We start from the raw sequence: 20,960 nt of genomic DNA, 5'->3' as shown, positions 1-20,960 counted from the left end.
GCTAATGACGGCAGCTTTGTTCCTTCAAAGAAGCCCACCTGCTCTCTGATCTTGCGGAGCAGCTCGATGCGATATAAAGTCCGGGCTGCTCTCTCTTCTGTCAGAGGCTCTACGAGCACAGCGGGATCCACCAACCCTGGAAGACATGAGAAAGGAAAGGAGAGGGGAGAGAGGCGGGGATTAATGAAAGGGGTAGAAGAAGGAGAAAGAGAAAATGGGACAGACAGCAAAACATTGGCATGTAGGCAGCGGGAAGAAGGGGGGGGGGGGGGGGGGTGAGAGAGAGAAGTTCAAATGTGTTTTGTGTGGATGAGTCACTGCAGCCCCGTCTTCACCTCATCCTACACACGTACGGCAGTTTAAAATGTGTGTTTTATATCCTTCTATCAACCAATCAGCAACAGATATCACTGATCCTGATGTTTTGAATCATAGAGGTGAGCAAACCTGCAATTTATATTAATAAACATACAGCTCACCTTCATTTGAAGGGTCACATTTATGATTGAACTGATTTACATGATGATTTTAGCTCCTTATATTTAACAGTTTTATTTACTATTTAATATGTATAATTGTTTATTTGTTTAGTGAGCTTGGATCTAAATTTAATGTTCTTAAATTTAACGTGCTGCCTTTTATTAAACCAAATTTGAGGGTTAATATAATTAATATAGTTAATATAACTTTTATTCTCTTGTTTTATCCTTGTTTATTCCCTTTTATTTACAAATTTAACACGTTTTAATTGTTTTTACATGTCTTTTTAATTGTGTTGCTTTAATATTCTGTTCTGATGTTCTATGTAAAGCACTTTGAATAACCTTGTTGTTGAAATGTGCTAAACAAATAAATTTGCCTTCTTAACTCCTGAAACAAACATGAACTGTTAATCCTCCTACCAGCAGGGGTCAGTAATGCTTCCCAGGAGGGAGACGAGGTCTGCAGCAGGACACCCCGATGACAACATGAACTTATAAATAATGCAGTTCCAGCATCAAGCTTATATTTATATTGTAAAACTAACTGTGTCTATAAAACTAAACAGGAAACGCTGAACTTCCTGTTGCAGGTTCCATTTAAAATAACCACATTATGGAGGAAAATTCAATCAGTGTCTCTGCGTGATTAGTTTAGAGCATCACTCATGTTTTTGTCTATCTGGCATGTTTTGATATGATTTGTGTGTGTGTGTGTGTGTGTGTGTGTGTGTGTGTGTGTGACACTATACCTTCTTCCTTCCTGGGAGGCAGCTTGCAGGCTGTCCTGCACATGTTGACGAAGGAGTTGAAGTATCTCTCTAAGCTCTCGTCCGTCTTCCTCTCCAGTCGGGCCAGTGCTCTGAACTGGGACCAGTCGAAGGCTTTCCTCTCCGGGTCGTAAACCACCCCGAATGACGACACGGTGCGGTAAAAATCTGACTGCTCTCGACGAGTCCACCTGACGCACCGAGGACAGACAGAGCAGATATGATGAGATATAATGTTCCAGAGAATATTTGGACAGAAAGCTGAAGATGTTTATTAGGAATATTATAGAAGAGGAAAATATAGAAACATGAATTTATATCATAGTTGTAATACTAGAATTTACACAATAACAATTTTCAAAAACTTAAAAGTCAAAAAGTGTTTTATTAAATAATTAGTATCTGCAGCCTGACTGTTGATACTTCAGATAAATAGAAATGATCATTTGGTTCCTGACAGAAATATTTAAATTTCTAACAAATGATTTCTAGGAAAGTTCGATGTTTTGTTTTTTTATTAAAAGAAAACTTTCTATTAACTTTTGCTGCGTGTCCTTCAAAGTTGCTTCAAACATAAAGAACTGAGTTTATGTTGAAATGAAGTTTTTATTCTGTTGCATTATCCATCACATCTGTATTCACAATATTTTCATATTTTATATTAGAGTCTATATAATTTAACCTTTAATTGCATTTGTTTCTTTTGCCTTTAATGCTTCTGTTTTTATATTTTGATTTGATTTATGTAGAGTGGCTGCTGTGGCATTTTAATTTGCCTTTAGGGTAAATTAAGTATCCATCCACCTACCAACCCACCTACATATCCATCTATCTATCTTACACAATCTTTGGGAAGTTCCAATCTACTTTTTTTAAGCTGGCAGTTATCTCTGCAGCTATATAAGGTTTTAATTTGGCAGCTGGTTTGACAGTGACTGTCAGACTGACACAATATTGATCTTAAAGCTGATATCAGCTGATAATGACAGTACGTCCATATATCAGTTATTCGTTACCTTCTCTGCCACTCCAGAAAGAGAGGATCGGGTTCTGTAGCGACCACAGAACACCGTCTCAGCTCTTCACCCAGTTGCCACGTCAACGGCCCACCGGCGTGATGACCGTGAGCGGCTCCGGCTCCACTCATCCCCATGCCGACGAGGCCGTCGTGAAGCAGGAAGTCGTGCCTGAGTAGCGGCTCGCGCCGCAACGTGAAGCGCTGGTAGGCGGTGATGAGGCGCCGTAAGCGGGCCGTCAAGGCGGGGCCGGTGGGCCAGAGGGGCCGGGCTTGGACCACGTGGAGAGCTGCCACGCCGGTCCCTGTTCCTGTCGTCGTCGTGGTGACCAGAGTCCCGTCCTGGGCGCACAAGTCACCTGACATCTGGGAGTCTGTGGAGAAGAGAAAAACGTCTCAAATACATCAGTGTGTTTTTGTCTCAACAAGGACTTTTTGCTACTAAATTTAACAAAGTGATCATTTAAATAAGGAAATATCTGATCCAAAAATAAGTAAACAAGACTAAGAATTTACATACATACTGTGCATATGAACACCTGCTTAATTTGCCAACAAGACTCATCTATTTGTAAAAACATAGAATCCACACATATATTAAATAAAAGACTCGTTTAATCCTGTTTGGAACAGATCAGTGAAATCCACGTTATAAACCACAGAACTCACAGCTGGCTGTACATTCATGTAGCAGCTGTACATTCAGCTCTTACACCACTTATTAAAATTTAATCTCCCTCTTTAATCTTTGAAAATGCAAACTCATACTGCAGCTTTCTCTAAATATTCTGCTTTAAAGCTCCTGCATGTCTTGAATACAGAAAGAACACAAACGTTCTCTGTTAAGTTACACCTGAACGATGAGACGACGGCGTGTTTGTACCCGAGTCTGGACGTCTCTCTCACAGTGTTCAAACAATTACATGTCCGTTATATGAATCCAGCGAGACAGTGAAACTCATTTTAAACGTCTGATCACCCTCGCGCCCTGCTGAACGGCGGCGGAATGAAGACTTGGGTAGAAAGGTGGAATGAGTTTGGAAATGGGGGAGCACCTCTCAGACTGAGTAAAGAGGAGATGTAATCTAGTATATATATATATATATATATATATATATATATATATATATATAGTCTAAAAGGATGTTGGAGTCCTTACAACAAAATGATAATTACTGGTTGGAATGACTTAAATTGCCTTTTACAGCCTGCAAATGTCAAGACATTATTGAGTCATCTTGAGCCTGAATGTAAAGATTCTTCTCTGTGTTTGCTCGACTTTGGATGGACAATCTCCACAATGAAATTAACATATATGTGTGTGTGTGTATATATATATATATATATATACACATATAACAGTGATAATGTGCAGGATGTCTCACCTGGACCTGTGCTGTCAGGCTTGTCTGAGGTATCGGTGCTGGAGCAGGTTTCCTCTCCCTGCAAATCAAAAGACAAACAGTAACGACCTCAACGAACAACAACAACAACAATAATATCCACCAACATAAGTAATGAGGATCTTCAGCTCTAACATGAGTTGAAATAAATGTGAAAAGAACATAATATTGTCACGATTCCAGAGAAAGAGATTAAACTATGATATCAAATTACCGCCCAGCCCTACGGTACCATTTCCTACAAAAAAAATAAATAAATAAAAACAAATGAAATGTAATGGTCTTAAAATGAGATAAAACGTAACATCAAATCGTTATCTAAACTTTCAACAGCTTCAAATTGTTAACTGAATCTTTTTTTCCTGCTATGACAAATGTAAAACATAAAATGAAAGCCGGACGTTGTTGCATCATCGTTGAGATGAATCTGTTGCATCACTTTTCATCAATATTTAATTAAATGTATCAAGTAGAGAAACAGATTCTAAATCACTTAAAAGACACAAATCATATTTTGTTATTATGTTTAAATTCTTACCGTATTAACTGCAGATTAAGTTTACAATGATACAGAAAAACTATAGTTATATATGTAAAAAACAGACAAATGGCAAAGATGAATGAAAACTAATGAAATAAACAATAAAAAAATATACAAGAGACTCTATTTTACACTTGGAATTTTTTCTCTGGTATTAAATGTGTTGTTATTAAAATGCATCATTCACAGTTGTTTACCTGTATGTAAACGAGGCCACACAGGTATGTCGAGATCATCTTAACAGCCTCCAAAATGTAAAAACTTTCCTCCCAGAAGGAATTATAATTATCACCACACAAAATTAGACTTTTTATCTCAAGAGACTCCGGTGAGGTAAATGAATTATGTGACCAGAGAGGATTCAACTGAATCTCAAGTTGTTTGTGGCGTACGTGAGAGAGAATAAAAGTGTGAGAGAATAAAAGTGAGAGAGAATAAAAGTGAGAGAGAATAAAAGTGAGAGAGATCTGTTTAAACGTGAACGTCGTGTGTTTCTTCACCTTGCTGCTCTCGTCTCTATCATCCCCTGCGTCGGCTTTGCTTTCCCTGTCGTCCTTCGCCTCCTCGGTTTTGCACACGCTGCAAGACAAAAGAAACAAAAAAACAGAAAAAACCTTTAATAAGACAGACGATGTCCTGTTGAGCTCCCCGGGTGAACGACGGAGGGCGACACATGTAAAGACACAGAAGAAGAAGAAGAAGAGTAAACACACAGTTTATGACTGCAGGATAAGAAAAAGCTGTTAAAGACGCAAAGACACAACAAGAAAACGATCCATCAGAATGTGATTAGATGTAAAGAAAACAATAAATACGAGTCGAGACGGCACACAAAGCAACAGTTATTATGAGCCGAATAGCAGCGTGGATATAAAATTTCCTGAGGCATGAAAATAAAAGAAAATAAAAAAGAGTTTTTAAACAAATAAGAACCCAGCTGAACATAACAGCTCATCCCTGTTGTATTTGATATGAATGAAAGGTGTTATTCTGCCTTAATAACAAAATACAATGTTATCAGAGCAGAAGAAGAGAAGAGTCGAGAACAATAAACCACAAGAAAATAAAAGTCCGATCCCGCTGCATCGAGTTTATTAACGAGAGAAACAGGAAGCGCGACAGACGGAGACGTCAGTCCTCGTTAACGTCAGGACACAAACACGCCGGAGAGTTTATAAACTAGGAAAGATATAAAAAAAATGAATTATGTCTACTTCTTCTCAGCTGAATGTGTTTCATGTGTTGATGGAGAGAATTTAAATGAGGAAAAAAATCACATTAAACTGGAGATTTTATAATTTATCTTTGTTCATCCGGGTGAAAACTTTCCTGCTCAGGATCAAACTTCTCCACTTCTGAACTTTTTGGAAATACGTCTTTTCAGTTATTGCTTCCTCTGCTGCATTTAAAACTGTTAAATCACTTTTTAAAAACCACTTTTCTTATTTCGCTTCATTGAGCAAATCTTCACATTTCAAAAAGCAACATTTAAGAGTGTTAAACATCTGTTTAAAGCTTCCTGGAAATAAATCTACACAACAAAATAAAATTGGCAAAAGCAGCTAATTTCTAACTAAACATCGATGAAGATGAAGAAATGATTCGTTAAGAGACATAAAGGTTAAAAGCTTTGTGTGCTGCCAACATGATCTTATTTAAGTGTATTTTGGTTTGATTGCTGACTTTAAGAAACCTTTCTCCAAAGACAAACTATTGAAATGAAAGCGTCTCCGTTTAGTGTTCATACATCTATAAAGACCGATGCGAGGCTGCCTGTCCAAACTCCAAATCCTTTAAGCTTCATAAATATGCGCCGGGACGTGTTGCGGATTCTCTACGAGGCGAGAAACTTCTCAGGCGGCGATGACGACAAACATCTGAAACCTTTTTCCGCTATAAGTGTGTAGATTTAGAGCTGCAACATTTACTGCTCCGTAAAGCCTCGAATGTGCACAAATTAATCATCTGTATCTATTTATTTTTGCCTAACTTGTTCCAAACCCGGTGCAGGACGCCTGCTGAGTTAACGTTTGGAGACTAGTGAGGATCTTCTCTGCTGTACAGTGTTTTCTGTGCTCGGCTGGGAAACATGCTTCAGGTTGAACTGGTAACAAAGCGGATGACGACTTCAATTACCTTCAGGAAGAAGGATCAAAGCTTCCCGTTCAAATGCGTGCGTCTCATCTTCATAGCTCTGCCATCAGCCGGAGCAGAAGCGAGCCAGGAAATAAATTTCCCACACTGCGTTTATACTCTCTCTTCCTATTCTCTGGCACCTTCTCTCTGTCGATTATTCCTTTCTGGCTTTTGTCAGTACAAGTTCTTCTTGGAAGACTCATAAGTACAGTGAAACTACCAGAAAAAAATGACTTATAAGGACAGTTTGTACAGTATGGAAATATACACCTGCAGCTGTGTGTGTGTGTGTGTGTGTGTCAGTCTGTTGCCTATGAAAATGTATCTCATGCTCCGTTTACAGCTATCACACATAAAACAACCTGATGTCAACCTTTTGCATTTAAATATTTGTGTTTCTGTGTTTTTAATCTTGACGCTCGGTATGTAAAGCGTGGTTTGTGGGCGGGGGAGACGACAGGTTGTGTTTTTTTGTCGGCACCTGCTGTGAAACGCTACGCTGCTACAGAGTAAAAAGATCTGATGACTGGTGGAAGGAGGAAGAGGCTCCTGCTGGAGATCTACAGGGAAGCTGATTTACAGACGTACATGTGTTTGTGTTTTGTTTCTTCTATAGAAAAGCCAGACTGAGGAGGCTGGACTGCCAGCTGGACCCCAGAAAGCTGCGTTTAATGTATGTCAACGACTGTAGTTTGTGCCAATTTAATTGAAAATGAGTTCTGGAAGATGCGCCGTTAAAGGTGGAACCTTTATTAACTTACCTTGAAGAGGGTCAGAGTCTAGTTTAAGACCTCAACTCATGTGTTTAATCATATTATCTGTGGCCGGGTAGCGTAGAAAATAGATGGATAGATATTGGTATAGAGGTAGATATTGTAGATTTATTGAACTTGGAGTAAATGTTGCCCAAAATGTCAGAACATAAATGTTTCTTTATGCTGCATTTTTATTCCCTTTCCTGTTATCTTTGATAGTAAACTTTAGTATTTTTTCCAACATAAAAATATACTGCAGTACTATATTTACAATATTTGTCACGACTTTAATAATGATCAGACAAAAATATGTGTAGTTCAGACTTTTTTTTCTGTTGTTGTTGCTCCACTATATTACTTTTATTATCAGCCTTCAAAATAAGTTCTTTTTAGACTTTTATTTATATTTTCTATAATCATAAACACAAAATGACTCCACATAGAGGAGACCATTCATGCATCATCATTGTGTCTGTGTACATACAGTAAGATTCATCTTTAAAGGTGTGTCAGTGTTTTTGGATGTGGTGTGATGTCTCTGCATGTGTGTGTGTGTGTGTGTGTGTGTGTGTGTGTGTGTGTGTGTGTGTGTGTGTGTACTCTACCTGTCAGCCATATCAGACGCCCCCTCCCCTCCTCCCTGTTCAGCGGACAGCGCGGTGACGTCTGGCATCCCCACCCTCTCCAGGAAACACAGTTCTGGATCCGCACGCATGGCGTTGTACCGCTCGTAGCCTGTCACACACACACACGCACACACACAGCATGAAAAGGCAGAAACACACATATATCGGATGGTTCCTTTGCAAAGTGTAATTTTTAAGACGATGATTTGGGTTTTAGTGTTGGACTCCAGTCCTCACCGTGTTTGTGGACTCCTATGAGGAGAGACTTGTCAGCGTCAGCATCCCACCACGTAGCTGGGATCTCTATGTAGTCGATGTCTGGTAGTGACACCTCGAGTTTACTGTCAACACAAACAGACACGCATGCAAACAATCAAGTCTGTCAGTCACTGCTGCTGTCGGGTGTCGGGTCAGGACACTCCAGTCAATCACAAATCTGTCGACAGACTGTCTGAGCACTTTCACACGGCTACTGTACGTTTTCAGTATAAACAAGCAGGGAAATATAACCATACAGGACGACAAACAATAAATCATGGTGTCAATCTCTCGCCAGATGAAGCTCCAAATTCTTCCATTAAGTGTCAGTAGAGTTTAGCAACAAGTAGAGAAACCATCTGATCAAACAGTCTTAATAGTTCAGCAGGTTTAATATGAAGAACGTGCTACATACCTGGCAGGTATCCCTTCTAGAGCCTGATTGGCTGCCTCACCCAAAACCTCCACCTTCAGGTAGTACAACATCCTCACCCTCAGTAGCACCCTGCAGAGAGAGAGAGAGTGAGAGATGATCACAACTACAGTTCATTTACCTTGATCCAAACTATAACGGAGAGGTTTCATTAGGTTTAGATTCACAGCTGACCCAAACTGACTCTATAGGTTTAGATTATGATGCATCATTCATCACTGGGTCAAAGTTTTACCCGGATTGGATCAATAAACCACCAATGCAACATCATCCAGTAACAATCTGTTACTTTGACACAGTGTTACACACAAAAAAAGTTCAAGTTTTAGCTGAAAACTCTCACAAATGCACTGTTTCTTGTACATATAACATTCAAAAGATACACAAGTTATTAACAATCAATAACTCAATAATTCATCCTCAGGGGGGCGACGGACGTCTGCACCAAATACCAAAGCAATCCATCCAATAGTTGTTGAGATATTGAGGTACTGAAAGTGCTTTACAGATGACAGAACTAATGTAAATCATCAGTAAATAACAATTTAGTTAGTGGTACAAGGCTTCTAAATAAAAACACCTGAAGAAGAACTATACCGTCATGGTGACACTAGAGGAAACGTCATTAGAAAGTATCCTGATCAGTTTGCTTCAGGTGTTTGCGTAGGAACGTCTCTTATGTCATAAAACAGCGGACTACAGAACAACAACAGTGAACTGACTTGTTGCAGTGTTGTTTGAGGTGTTTCTTGTAGCTCTCGTCTTGCAGCACCACCTCAGGGTTACAGTGGACCAGCCAGTCAGCGTTCTTCACCTCGGGAACATTCAGCTGATTCTTCATCTTCTTCCCCTTCCGACCCCGAGGAACCGGAGCTGATAAACCTGGAGGAACAGAGACGAGGAAGAAAAATCTCCTTCATAAATTATCAAACTATTTCTTCATAGCAAATCCTCTTAGTTGCCAACAATGGATTCTGTGTATATACTGCTCTACAGTCTAGTATAAAGAAAGTGAGGGAAAAGGGAGTTCTTAAAGTAGCCAATAATGTAAAGGGAATGATAAAATGACCAGGTATAAGTGGTACTAAAGCAGCAGGATATAAGCTCCTAAAAACAAAAACATCACAAATGAAGTCATTAATGAATGAAAGGTGAAATATTAACCTGAGTGATTGAGCAGCGCCTGGTCCTGGCCTTCCTTACTGGGTGTGATCAGATCCCAGATGAAGCTCTTGATCTTGTCGTCACCTTTGTAGTGTCTCAGGCAGTAAACCAACAGAGCCCTGAGTGACCAAAAAACAATACTTTCTTATATCTATATGTTTTTCACACTCCTCTCATACAATGATTGGCTGTGTCGGCAGGTGTAGCATCTGGTCGCTTGTAAATCATTCTGGACAAGTTGAGACTTGTTTCTCTTACCTACAGATCACCTCCATGTCTCTCTCTGCCAGGTGCCATTTAAAGCGACCGTGGTTGAGGATGTCCTTCCAACGACCCCAACTGACAAGAGGAAAGACGGCCACAAACAAAAGATGGACAACGATAAATATACATGAGTGTTTGATCACAAATAAGAGTTTATTATTTCCTTCACATTGAAACCTCTACTCTGTTGTATTTCGACTCATTTATGGTCACACTTGAGCTCACAAGAGACCGACCTTGTAAACAACGGTTTATGAGCTCATGAGTAGCTTTTTATTGAACTGGTTATTAAACTGTTATCCCATAAGGTTTAAGATTTTTGGCTGTAAGGTGTGAGGGGATGTGTGTTCATACTGGTTAGAAAGAAATGACAAATAGTCAATGTGTTTCTCATGCTGGGCTTCCCAAGCCTGAGGAACTGTCCGCTATCAGATGTTAGCATCGATGCAAACCTGTAAAACCCTTCTGTTTGGGGTCATTTCACTGCTGCAGAAATGCTCCGCAGGTTATGTGCGAGGGGGAGTATTTCCTCCTGCTTCTTCTTGAAAATTGTGGTGTGAATGTGCAGCTAAATGTGAACATGAATACCCGAATATGAGCAGGTTCTTTTCCACTCGGAAACACTCGGCGCGGAGGTACCGCCGGCTGCGTTCGCCCAGGCGACGGGTCCGACACGGCCTCTCCTCCGAGTCGCTGTCCAGCTCCGAGAACTCCATCAGCTCGTCGTCCTCGAACGAGTTGTAGTGGCGAGTCTGTTTTCTCACCCGAGGCGTGTCGATCACCAAGGACTCCTGCGCCGCAGAGAGAGAGAGAGAGAGAGACAGAGAGAATGTAGTTTGACGGTGAGAGAAAGCGGTTTAAAAGGTTCTTTGTAGTGACGAGATGAAGGAGGGATCTGTCAGCTGTATTCATAAGAAAAGGGACACCTGAGGAGCAAAAAAACACACACATTACTTCTTCTTCACATGGGGGAGTCATAATTAGGGATTCAAGGCACGAGCCATGGCACACACACACACACACGCACACACACACGCACACGTAATGAAGACAGTAGCAGTGCTTGGTGTGCAATCTGCTTCATTCATTAAGGCGGTCCATCTGTTCGGGAGAGGAGGTGAGGAGAGGAGAGAGAGAGAGGAGAGATGGAAAAGGGAAAGGAAAAAAAAAAGAGAAAGGAAAGGACGAGCATATCCTCCTTTCTTATCCTCATTTCCAACGTCCTGTCCTCGTCTACTCTTTTTTCTCCCAGTTTTTGGGAGCTCAGTTTAATTTCCCCCCCCTCCCTCCTCCTTTGTGTACACTGACTTGGATCAGATCCATCTTTCTTTTCCTTGGCCTTATGCTGTTTCCTCATCTTGCTTTTATCCATTACCTCACTGCTCCATCGCTCCTCTTTCTACCTTCACCTCACTAAAGATCCTTTTTCCTCTTCTGCCTGTTTATCACTCTTCAGCATCCTTTCTTCACTTCCCTCCCTATTTCACTTTCAGTAATTTCCTTTATGTCTTCATTTTTCTCCCCTTTCTTTATGTGACATCCTCTGTCTCTTTTTTCTTCTTACACTCCTTAAATCGTCTCTTCTTCCCCCATTCTTATTACCGCTCCTCTCTCTCTCTCTCTCTCTCTCTCTCTCTCTCTCTCTCTCTCTCTCTCTCTCTCTTTGCTGTACCTTCTCGGATTTGGAGTCGATCTCCACTTCTGCGATCTTGGCCCATTTCTGCCAGAAGTTGGGGTCGTCCAGAGAAATGTCCGTTCTGTTACCAGATGAGATGAAACTGGCCTGGAGGAGGAAAAAGAAAAAAAATAGAGACAAACAGATCCCGGTTGATGTTAACTGGATATAGACAGATGTTGGCGTTCGTCCAAATGTTTGGCCTGAAGCTTCCAATTGGCTGTTTTGAGCAAATATTCAGTATCTTCCACATTTGATCTTTATGCCAAAATATTCCAAGTGTTTAGTATCCCCCCCCCTTCCCTCCCTCCCCTTCCCTCCAAAAAAAAAGCCTCTGAAACAGCATTTAGACTGTGGGAAAAACAACAATAATCAGTCCAACTTAGGACCTTTTCCAACACAACTGGTGTATATTGAACACGATTTGAGAATTACACCAATAACACAGGTTGCATAAGAAACCAGGAGGACAGACAACAGCTTAATGTGTATAAAACTGGCAGACGGCATGAGATTTATATCAGATTTGAGCAATTTCTCAAATTAATTCACTATATTTAGGGCACAGACTAGCATCAGGCTAATGAGTCAGTTCAATGTGTTTGGTATTAGGTGCACATGTTGCATTAGTTTATATACTGTAGATGCTTTTCAGGGTTTATACTTCAGTTTGACTCTAGTTTTGTGCGAGTAGATTTTGGGGGTTTCTACCTTAGCGAACGTGGATCCTTTCCCCTCAGACTGGATGGTGATGGTCTGAGTTCGTCTCTGAAGTATCTGATCGATGTCTTCCTCGCAGAACTTGGACCCCTCGTCTTCTTCGTCCATCAGCGCTCCGTACGCTCCTTTTTTCAACAAATCCTCCACTTCTAGCTTAGAGAGCTGCTGCACCTGCGGCGACGGACAGACGCGGTAAAACACGATCAGATACACGACCGGCTGCTCGAATAACAACCTCATAACATCTAATAAGAACTAATCTCTCACCCCGTTGAGGCTTCCTTTGCGGTTGATGTCTTGGAGGACGGCTTTGTCCAATCCCAGCTTCAGACTGGCCTTGTCGAACATCTCCCTCTCGTACGAGTTCCTGGTGATCAGCCGGTAGACTTTCACCGCTTTGCTCTGGCCAATCCGGTGGCAGCGTGCCTGAGCCTGACACGGCGGGAAGGGAACAAGAAATAAAAATAAATCAATAGCAGAATTCATTATTATTATCATCAGGGCTGCGAGAGACTATTATTTTCATTTGAATTATTTTCTTATTTGAAGTAAAGACACTGAAGATATTAAGGTTTATTTATATTCTTAGTGTCATATAAGACGAGGAAAAGCAGATGATCTTTACATTTACAAAGCTGGAATAAGAAAAATTATATCAAATTTGTCGATTGACTGATCACTTAATCAGTTGTTTCAGCTCTAATTATCATAATACGACTAGCAAGTGAAGCCTGATCAGAGAGCCCAGTTAGGAACATTAACATGTACGTTCAACACAATAAATCCAGTCTCAAGTTTTAACAAAGAACAAAACCTCACAGCAGCCACGACCCCTCAAATCAGAGAAACATCCCTGACAAGTAAAAGCCGTTCGGTTTTTGACAGTGTAGAAATATTCTGGCTACTTGAAATCTGACAACGTGCATCATCAAAACTGTGAGGAAGATTCACATCCCAGAGTCAGGTAACACTCTGCGCTCACTTCATTATTCAAGGCAGCCGCCGTCCTTTGAAGCGAGCGTTCTGTCAACTGCCGCAGTCCCAAAAGGCATCACAAATGCCACTTCATATTATATAACCGAGACGAGCGGCGGCGACGTAGCGAAGCCAAAAAAGAGAGAGATAAAGATCTCTGTTCTGTCATGTTTTGATAACACAGATTAATTCGTTTAACACATTCTGGCTCTCTTATACTTTAAAACTCTGCAGTAGAAATATACAGACAAAGAAGACGTGATGCACCGATGTGCGACAACAAGCTGGTGCTGTTTAATTATTCGCCACGTCGCCCGGCCTCGTGCCCACCTGCAGGTCGTTCTGGGGGTTCCAGTCCGAGTCGAAGATGATGCAGGTGTCTGCGGCCGTCAGGTTGATTCCCAGCCCTCCGGCTCTGGTGCACAGCAGGAAAACGAAGCGGTCCGAATCCGGTTTACAGAACCTGTCGATGGCCGCCTGTCGCAGGTTCCCACGCACGCGGCCGTCGATGCGTTCGTACGTGTAGCTGGAGGAAACACAAGTATAGAAATGTGTTGATTTTCCATCTTTGACTCTCCTTCTCTGTTTTTCCATCCCTTTTTTCCAAACTTCCTTTATTTTTATTCCCTTCCTTTGTTTTATTTCCTTCCTTCTCCTCACCGTCTCTGGATGAGGTAGTCCTCCAGGATGTCCAGACATCGGACCATCTGGGAGAAGACCAGGACTTTGTGTCCCCCGGCCAGCAGTTTGGGCAGCAGCTTGTCGATCAGCACCAGTTTACCGGCTGCCTGGATCATCGCCTGCAGCTGGAAGTCTGGCGCATCTGGACTGTGACACTTCCTGAAGCTTTCGAGAATCTTTTCCTCTGCTCCTGGAAGGCAAAACGAAGGCGAGGCGAGTTTATTTATACGGCACATTTCAGCTACAGGGTGATTCAAAGTGCTTTACATAAAACATTAAAAACATTGAGACTAAGTGGAAAAGAAACACACAAAGAAAGGACATTTAAATACGACTGAAAACAGTCATTAAAGAGCCGAGAGAGGAGCGCTGTGAATCAGCTGCAGCTGTGTGATTTGATTTTTACAGTAGTGGAGTCGACTGCACATAAACGCATGTTGCAAATGCAAGTTTTTCCAAATCCTGCTGAGACTAAAGTCCTTTAATCCTTGATACATTCTTCAGGTGATAGCACGCTGACTAATGCGGCTGTTAAGATTCAGGTCCGGGTCCACGACGACTACACCCAGATTTCTGGCTTGATTTGTGGGGTTTTTTTTTTTTAACGTTATCGATCGTAGCCGAGCGCCGACTTGTAATCGTTCTTCTCTTTGGCTCCAAAAACAATTACTTCAGTTTTATCTTTGTTTAATTGAAGAAAATTCTGGTACATCCAATCGCTGATTTGTTCTGGAAGGAAGAGAAAGGCGAGCGAGGGACAATACTTCATTTAAGAGACGGAGAGTAACAGAACATATCGTAACCTGAGGAGAATTTAGTTTTTTAATATATATGTATATTTGTTTGTTTTGACAGCCTGTTGATGAAGCTCATCTCACTAAAGTGCTGTAATAAACGTCTCATTATAACTGACGTGTCATTAACGAGGTGCTGAGCGTGTGTGTGAGTGTGTGTGTGTGTGTGTTGTCACCTGTGATCAGGTAGGGGTGGTTGCAGCACTTGCGGAGCTCCATCATGGTGTTAATGAGGTTGGGCATGTTGTGCTGGTTCGCTCCTTTGGACAGGAAGGAGAAGTTCTTCTCTAAGATGGCTCGGTAGTATTTCTTCTGAATGTTGGTCAGCTCCACCTGCAGGAACACACATGTTTAAATTATATAATACTGACCGGTGATACGGTACCAAACAATAAAGAACATTTATCCTGTTAAGGAACCTGGACAGTCAGATTCACACCACAATCAACCTGTATGTTGTTGGACTACGGGAGGAAACCGGAACATTTTACTATAAGTCTTCCTATTTAACATGTTTATAATCATTTAATAAGACCCTATAATGTAGATATAAGTGCAGATTTTAAGTGTTAATTATTGTACAGCATTTGTCAACAATTATAACTTCTCCTATGAAGACATATTCTGTATTATTACACAATAATAATACAGCTACAGCTTATTATATAGTGAACATTATACTTCTTATAAATATTAAATGAGGAGACTTTAAGTCAAGTGTTACCGTTTGTGATCTATTTTATTTGCATTTAGTGCTCAGTTGTGATTGAAAACAGGTGAGATATGAGATGCAGATAAAAGACATTATGCAGATTTTGTGGTGATATTATATACATTATTCAGCCTGAACTGCAGTTGTGGACGAGTCACTTGATTTATGTTAATGTATGTTTATATCAAACACACACAGTCTTACCTCTATGATGGTTTCTTCTTTAGGCGCTAGGTTTTTTTCTACATCGTCCTTCAATCTCCTCAACATCATGGGCTTCAGAATGGCCTGAAGCTTCTTTACCTGTTGGAGGTTCGTGTTAGTGTGACATGAATGCAAATGTGACGCACATATATTAACCCTGTCGAGTCAAGCATACTCCTTCCTCTTTATCTTCACACCAACAGTACAGTACATTTAAAATCAAAAGGTAAATATAAGCCTTTTGTTTTCAGAGAAGAAACCAGATGAAACACACAACACAGATATGAGAGAATAGAAACGTTAGCGCACACACATCTAATACAAACACCAGCGCGTCCCTGTAGCTGCTTCTCTCTCTCTCTCTCTCTCTCTCCCCGTGAAAAACACACATCTGAACGCACCTGTTCATCTGTTTTGAGGTCTCCGAACTCTTCTAGAAAGCTGCTTTCTGAAGGGAACTGCAGCGGCTCCAGGAAATTCAACAGACTGAACAACTCCTCCACCGAGTTCTGCAGAGGGGTTCCTGTCAGCAGAACTTTGTGTTCCTGTTAGAAACACGCAGAGGGAAATATTAGAAACACAGAACTTCTGCTTGTGAGGACTTTTATTCTGGAAAAAAAAAAAAAAAAAACAGAGCTGCAATGACTGACCAGGTTCATGAGTTTGAGTCCCTCCAGCAGTTTGCAGTTCCTGTTCTTCAGTCGGTGGGCTTCGTCGATCACAACGCAGCGCCAGTGAAGCTTTTTCAGCTCCGGACAGTCGGCCATGATCATCTCGAAGGTGGTGATCAAACCGTGAAACTTGAGCACACCCGGAATAGTGTTACCCTGAGGAAAGAGAAGGTGTGAAAGGTACATTTAATGGGATGAAGACCATGTAACTGTAACCTTCCACTAAAGGCACTAAATGCTGAATTTATCAAGCATGAGCCAAGTGAATATCCACTCCCCCCCTTTGGATATATGTCTCAAGCCTCATTTCAAATCAGAAGATAAAACATTCAAGCAGCGTACTGTAATGATAACCTGCTCTGTATTCATCTGGCTGCAATAAGAAAAAAACCTATCATGACACTGAATATTTATAACGAGAGAAGTGTCGTTCTAAATAACTACACGGCTGAAACGTTCCGCCATGAAAATGTCAGAGATGCCGATCACTTTGCGGCCGGAGAGACGGAGCTCCCCCTGCAGGGAGGGAGGTCAAGAGGTCAATTAAAGAAAGAGAGAGAGAGAGAGAGAGAACTGTGCAAAAGTTTGAGACACTTTAGATGTTTAGGTTTTTTATCCATCATGCAATATAAATCAGGTCGTCCCGAATTTATTCTGCAGCACGACAGCGACGCAAAACACGCAGCCGGACTCGTAGAGAAGTATCTTCAGCGACGAGAAGAGAACAAGGAGTCCTGCAACAGATGGTTCGGCCCCCGAGAGAGCTCTTATCTCGACATCACGGAGTCAGTCTGTGATTACATGAAGAGACAGAAACCACCGAGACGCTTAAATCCACAGAAGAAGAAGAAGAACTGCGGTGGCGGGAAAACATCCGACCTGCCGAGTGCAGGTGAACAGAAGAGAACTGCTGCTTTGTATGAAGTTAACTGATTTATTATTTTTTGCACATTCCCGTACATGCAGACACTCTCAACTCTCTCCGTGTTAAAAAATAATAAATCTCCCGACAGTAACCTTCTTAACTACACGTCTAACCTCCAAGGAATTAAAGATTCATCGTCTCTTACTGGAGCTACCGTCAGGAGAAGCAAGTTCAAGAATCTCTAAATGCCAAAGACTTGACAATAAGGTCAAGTTGCATGAGTAAGACTATCTGAATGTTGTGAAGAAGAGGCATGTGTGAGATCATTGTTTTTTTTCCTACATGCTTATTTGTGTGACCTTCCTGTTATCTTCACCTTTAACTACAACATCCTCTCTGCACAAACTCACACACAGACTTCTGTGTTCTCTCTCTCTCTCTCTCTCTCTCTCTCTCTCCAAACACTGACCTCGATAAAGCTCATTCGTTGATAAATGAACAGGCCGGGCCTTTATTTTTCCATTTTAATATCACACAGCGAATGAAATGTTCGACACTGCAGCTACAAAAAAACATTTAATCTTTACAGTGAGCTTCAGCTTTTCTTCTAAACGAGCTTTAAATATCAGAAAACGTCCGATTCCAATTGTCTCAAAGTTCAAGTTGAGCTGTTTGTGTTTATCACCAAATAAAAGCAGGAAACAAAAGGAAACATCACAGACTGATGATTCACAAGAGTGTAACAGGATGTGTGTAGGGGGGTTAGGGGGGAGGTGGAGGAGGGGATTTTCTTTTTTTAAAGAAATCAGCTTTATGTTTCTTGAGGAGACGTGCGGCGCTCGGGCTGAACGGAAAAACAAAAAGATCAGACACCCTCCCTCCCACGCCCCCGTCTTATCTGTGGATCTGTCTCACCTGCGCGTCTCTGTGAAACATCTCGTACTGCAGGATCATCTGCCGGCTGATCTGCGAGCCGTGATAAACGATGACGTTCATGCGAGTCCACGTGCGGAACTCCCTCTCCCAGTTGGTGATGGTGGAAAGCGGGGCGATGATGAGGAAGGGGCCGCGGATCCCCATGCTGAAGATCTCGTAAAGGAAGGTGATGGACTGGATGGTTTTTCCTAAACCCATTTCATCTGCCAGGATGCAGTTTTTTCTGGGAGGAGGAAGAAAAAAAAAAAAAAAAAAAAAAAAAAGAAGCATGAGAGAGCAAGAAAGGGCTGCCTTATGTTCCACTATAATCCTACAACAGAGGAAACACATCAATTTATGCTAATCAGAACAATAATTAGGCTAATTAATGCTTGACTATTTGTGTAAACAAATTTGTTTTCACATAACAAACTGGTGATATTCATAAGGATCCTGCATCCTACAACATAAATGACTTGTAGGAGGAAAAAAAAAGAAAAAAGAAAAGAAAAAATGTTAATTTATGGTCAAATCTAATCAGAAAATCTACAATAAAGTGGAATCCAGAGGTGTTTATACATGAAAAAATAATTATGTATATATACAAACACACTTTTTTTTAATTTACTACATGATTCCATTTGTGTTATTTCATAGTTTTGATGTCTTCAGTGTCGTTCTACAGTGAAGAAAATAGTAAAAAATAAAGAGAAACCCTTGACTGAGCAGGTGTGGTATCATTTTCTGCGCCTCGCTTCTACATGAAACTCCTTTAATGACAGTTTCAGATCAGAAGCCGGGCTGACTTTAGTTCTGGGTTAACTGGGATTATGCTTATGATTCATAGAATAAACTTGACTTTATGGAGTTAAGTCATAGCAGATCCTCACAGCTGTTACACGTTCGTGTGTTTGATGTCGATCTCAAACCTTAAAAAAAAAAATGTCAAGAGCTGTGTGACTCATCTCTGTTTGTTCGCCTTCAACCTCACATGAAGCCATGAAAACGGATTTAGTCGAAGCGCAACTAAACACACCGTGTCAGTGTGTCGAGGTTTTAATGGTTTTTTAAAGTTAAAGTAGTAGAACTCATGTTTTTTTTACAGTGTCCTGTTTTATTCAACTGAATTTTTACCATCATAACTTTGGACAGTGAATATATACAGATGTTTTTTTATTTTTGTACACTGTTTAAACCACCAGTTTGATTGTTTTGACTGGTTCCAATATGTTTTGTGTATTCACCTGTTGTACCAGTTGAACAGTAACCAGTTCATTCCCTCTAACTGGTATTCTCTGAGCTGGTTTCCGTTCCGGTAATCTCTGGAACGCTCCAACTTCTGCCATTTCTCTGGAGGAGGACGCTCCTGGGAACACACACACACACACACACACACACACACACACATTGTGTTATTCCATTGATAAGAGGTTTCATGACGTATCGTTTCAGTCTCAGTCATAATTACCAAACAAACTGTAACTTTTGCTTCCATCTGTCAGATCAAAGTTGGATTATTCAAAATCTGATTACAAGCAACCCCTTAATAAGATGAAGAAGATGAGACGTGAAAATGCGTCTTTATCTCCAGACTACATAGACTTTATCCAACAAATGAACAAGAACAATATCAGATATTAAAACTATTTAATACATCAATAAGGAGGAAGGTTTTAAAGGTAAAGGACGACTCAGTCTTTGATTCTGGAGGATTAATGGACAAATAATAAAATAAGAAGCATAACAGATTGTAGCCGCCAGGCGATAATAAGTGATAATACTAGTTTTAAAAAGGAACCGTAGCTAATGAGCGAGAATAATTTGCTCAGGTCTCACTGCTGCTGCACCATCAGAAGAGAGACTCTAGAAAATTGCTGCTATTTAAGCAGCAGATTTTGTATTCAGCAGCCTGCAATGTAAATGTCCTGTTGGACTGGTCAGGAGACTGCACAAAATACTGCATAATAACCATTAACTGTCATAAACATTAAACAGCCTCTCCTGTAGTTTCTTGTCTGGGTTTCATAGCAGGACTGAACAATTCATCAAAGTTTTATTCATCAAAATCGCAATTTTCAAATCACAGGAGGCACAATATTTGTTAAAGGCAAGATGTGTGTCAAAAAATATCATTTTAGATTAAATATTATCATACAGCAGAGATGTTCTGGCCTGCACATCATATTCTACAGACTTAAAAAAGCATCTTTGTTTGGTTCAGATCCCCACAAAAATCACACCATAATTATTATAATATGTTGTTCAATGAAAATGAGAATAATTATGTGAAAATGATCATTCCCTGTAATATCATGAATCATATCGCAATTGCAATATCAGTCAAAAATAGTCACAAATTAGTAGGGCTGCAGTCAACCAAAGAAAATCTCTGTTCTGTATTTCTCTGTTTTGCGTCTTCAGGTTATGCTAACCCATTGTTGCTAACTTTGGAGCTAACCCCCTTTACTCTTCCAGCATTTGGGGAAACAACAGACGTGACTTTATAGCATTTATTAACTGACACACTGTAGTCTGTACTGTACATTTACTGCCAGACTGACAACTTACTACTAACCTTTTCCTCTGCTCCGCTCGCATCCACCGTCACTTCTCTTTCCCACTCGCAACGCAAACATACTCCTTAACGGAGATACGTTACCAACGGTTTCCCAGGCAACGACACAGACGTTGACTCACGTACCGGAACAGCGCTGCACAGAGACTCCCAAACTCTATCGATTTCCAATATCAAATATTAAAAAATATCTTTTTGGCCTGGCGGGGGTTCTAGTTGTGTCATTATGGAGAAACACAGTTTTAGTAAACGTTCAGTAAACGTTGAGTACAGTTAGACCCAGCAGTCTCCGTTAGGTTGGGCGAGTTCAAAGTTGTGAAAATAACGGG

General features: G+C 40.8%; 1 protein-coding gene across 7 annotated transcripts in view; it reads right to left on the bottom strand.

The window, feature by feature from the left end:
* chd6 (chromodomain helicase DNA binding protein 6) overlaps positions 1-20,960 on the bottom strand; it is a 107,331-nt gene that overhangs the window by 18,212 nt on the left and 68,159 nt on the right. For 6 of the 7 annotated variants that reach the window (XM_044348036.1, XM_044348037.1, XM_044348034.1 and 3 more), the window contains exons 12-34: positions 19,301-19,422; positions 18,057-18,300; positions 16,256-16,432; positions 16,007-16,150; positions 15,606-15,704; positions 14,866-15,022; positions 13,875-14,085; positions 13,545-13,740; positions 12,507-12,671; positions 12,231-12,410; positions 11,517-11,627; positions 10,433-10,635; positions 9,839-9,919; positions 9,581-9,699; positions 9,139-9,298; positions 8,399-8,488; positions 7,963-8,066; positions 7,705-7,834; positions 4,709-4,787; positions 3,650-3,707; positions 2,266-2,638; positions 1,232-1,440; positions 39-136 (exon numbers count right to left, since the gene is read on the bottom strand). In XM_044348036.1, coding sequence (XP_044203971.1) covers positions 39-136; positions 1,232-1,440; positions 2,266-2,638; positions 3,650-3,707; positions 4,709-4,787; positions 7,705-7,834; positions 7,963-8,066; positions 8,399-8,488; positions 9,139-9,298; positions 9,581-9,699; positions 9,839-9,919; positions 10,433-10,635; positions 11,517-11,627; positions 12,231-12,410; positions 12,507-12,671; positions 13,545-13,740; positions 13,875-14,085; positions 14,866-15,022; positions 15,606-15,704; positions 16,007-16,150; positions 16,256-16,432; positions 18,057-18,300; positions 19,301-19,422 — 3,510 coding nt within the window. Of the gene's footprint in view, positions 1-38; positions 137-1,231; positions 1,441-2,265; positions 2,639-3,649; positions 3,708-4,708; positions 4,788-7,704; positions 7,835-7,962; positions 8,067-8,398; positions 8,489-9,138; positions 9,299-9,580; positions 9,700-9,838; positions 9,920-10,432; positions 10,636-11,516; positions 11,628-12,230; positions 12,411-12,506; positions 12,672-13,544; positions 13,741-13,874; positions 14,086-14,865; positions 15,023-15,605; positions 15,705-16,006; positions 16,151-16,255; positions 16,433-18,056; positions 18,301-19,300; positions 19,423-20,631; positions 20,667-20,960 lie in introns of those variants that run through there. The other variant, XM_044348041.1, reaches the window with a different exon arrangement.

Source organism: Thunnus albacares, chromosome 4, assembly GCF_914725855.1.
Source record: "Thunnus albacares chromosome 4, fThuAlb1.1, whole genome shotgun sequence".
Classification (NCBI taxonomy): Eukaryota; Metazoa; Chordata; class Actinopteri; order Scombriformes; family Scombridae; genus Thunnus; species Thunnus albacares.
This window is presented reverse-complemented; position numbering and strand designations above follow the sequence as displayed.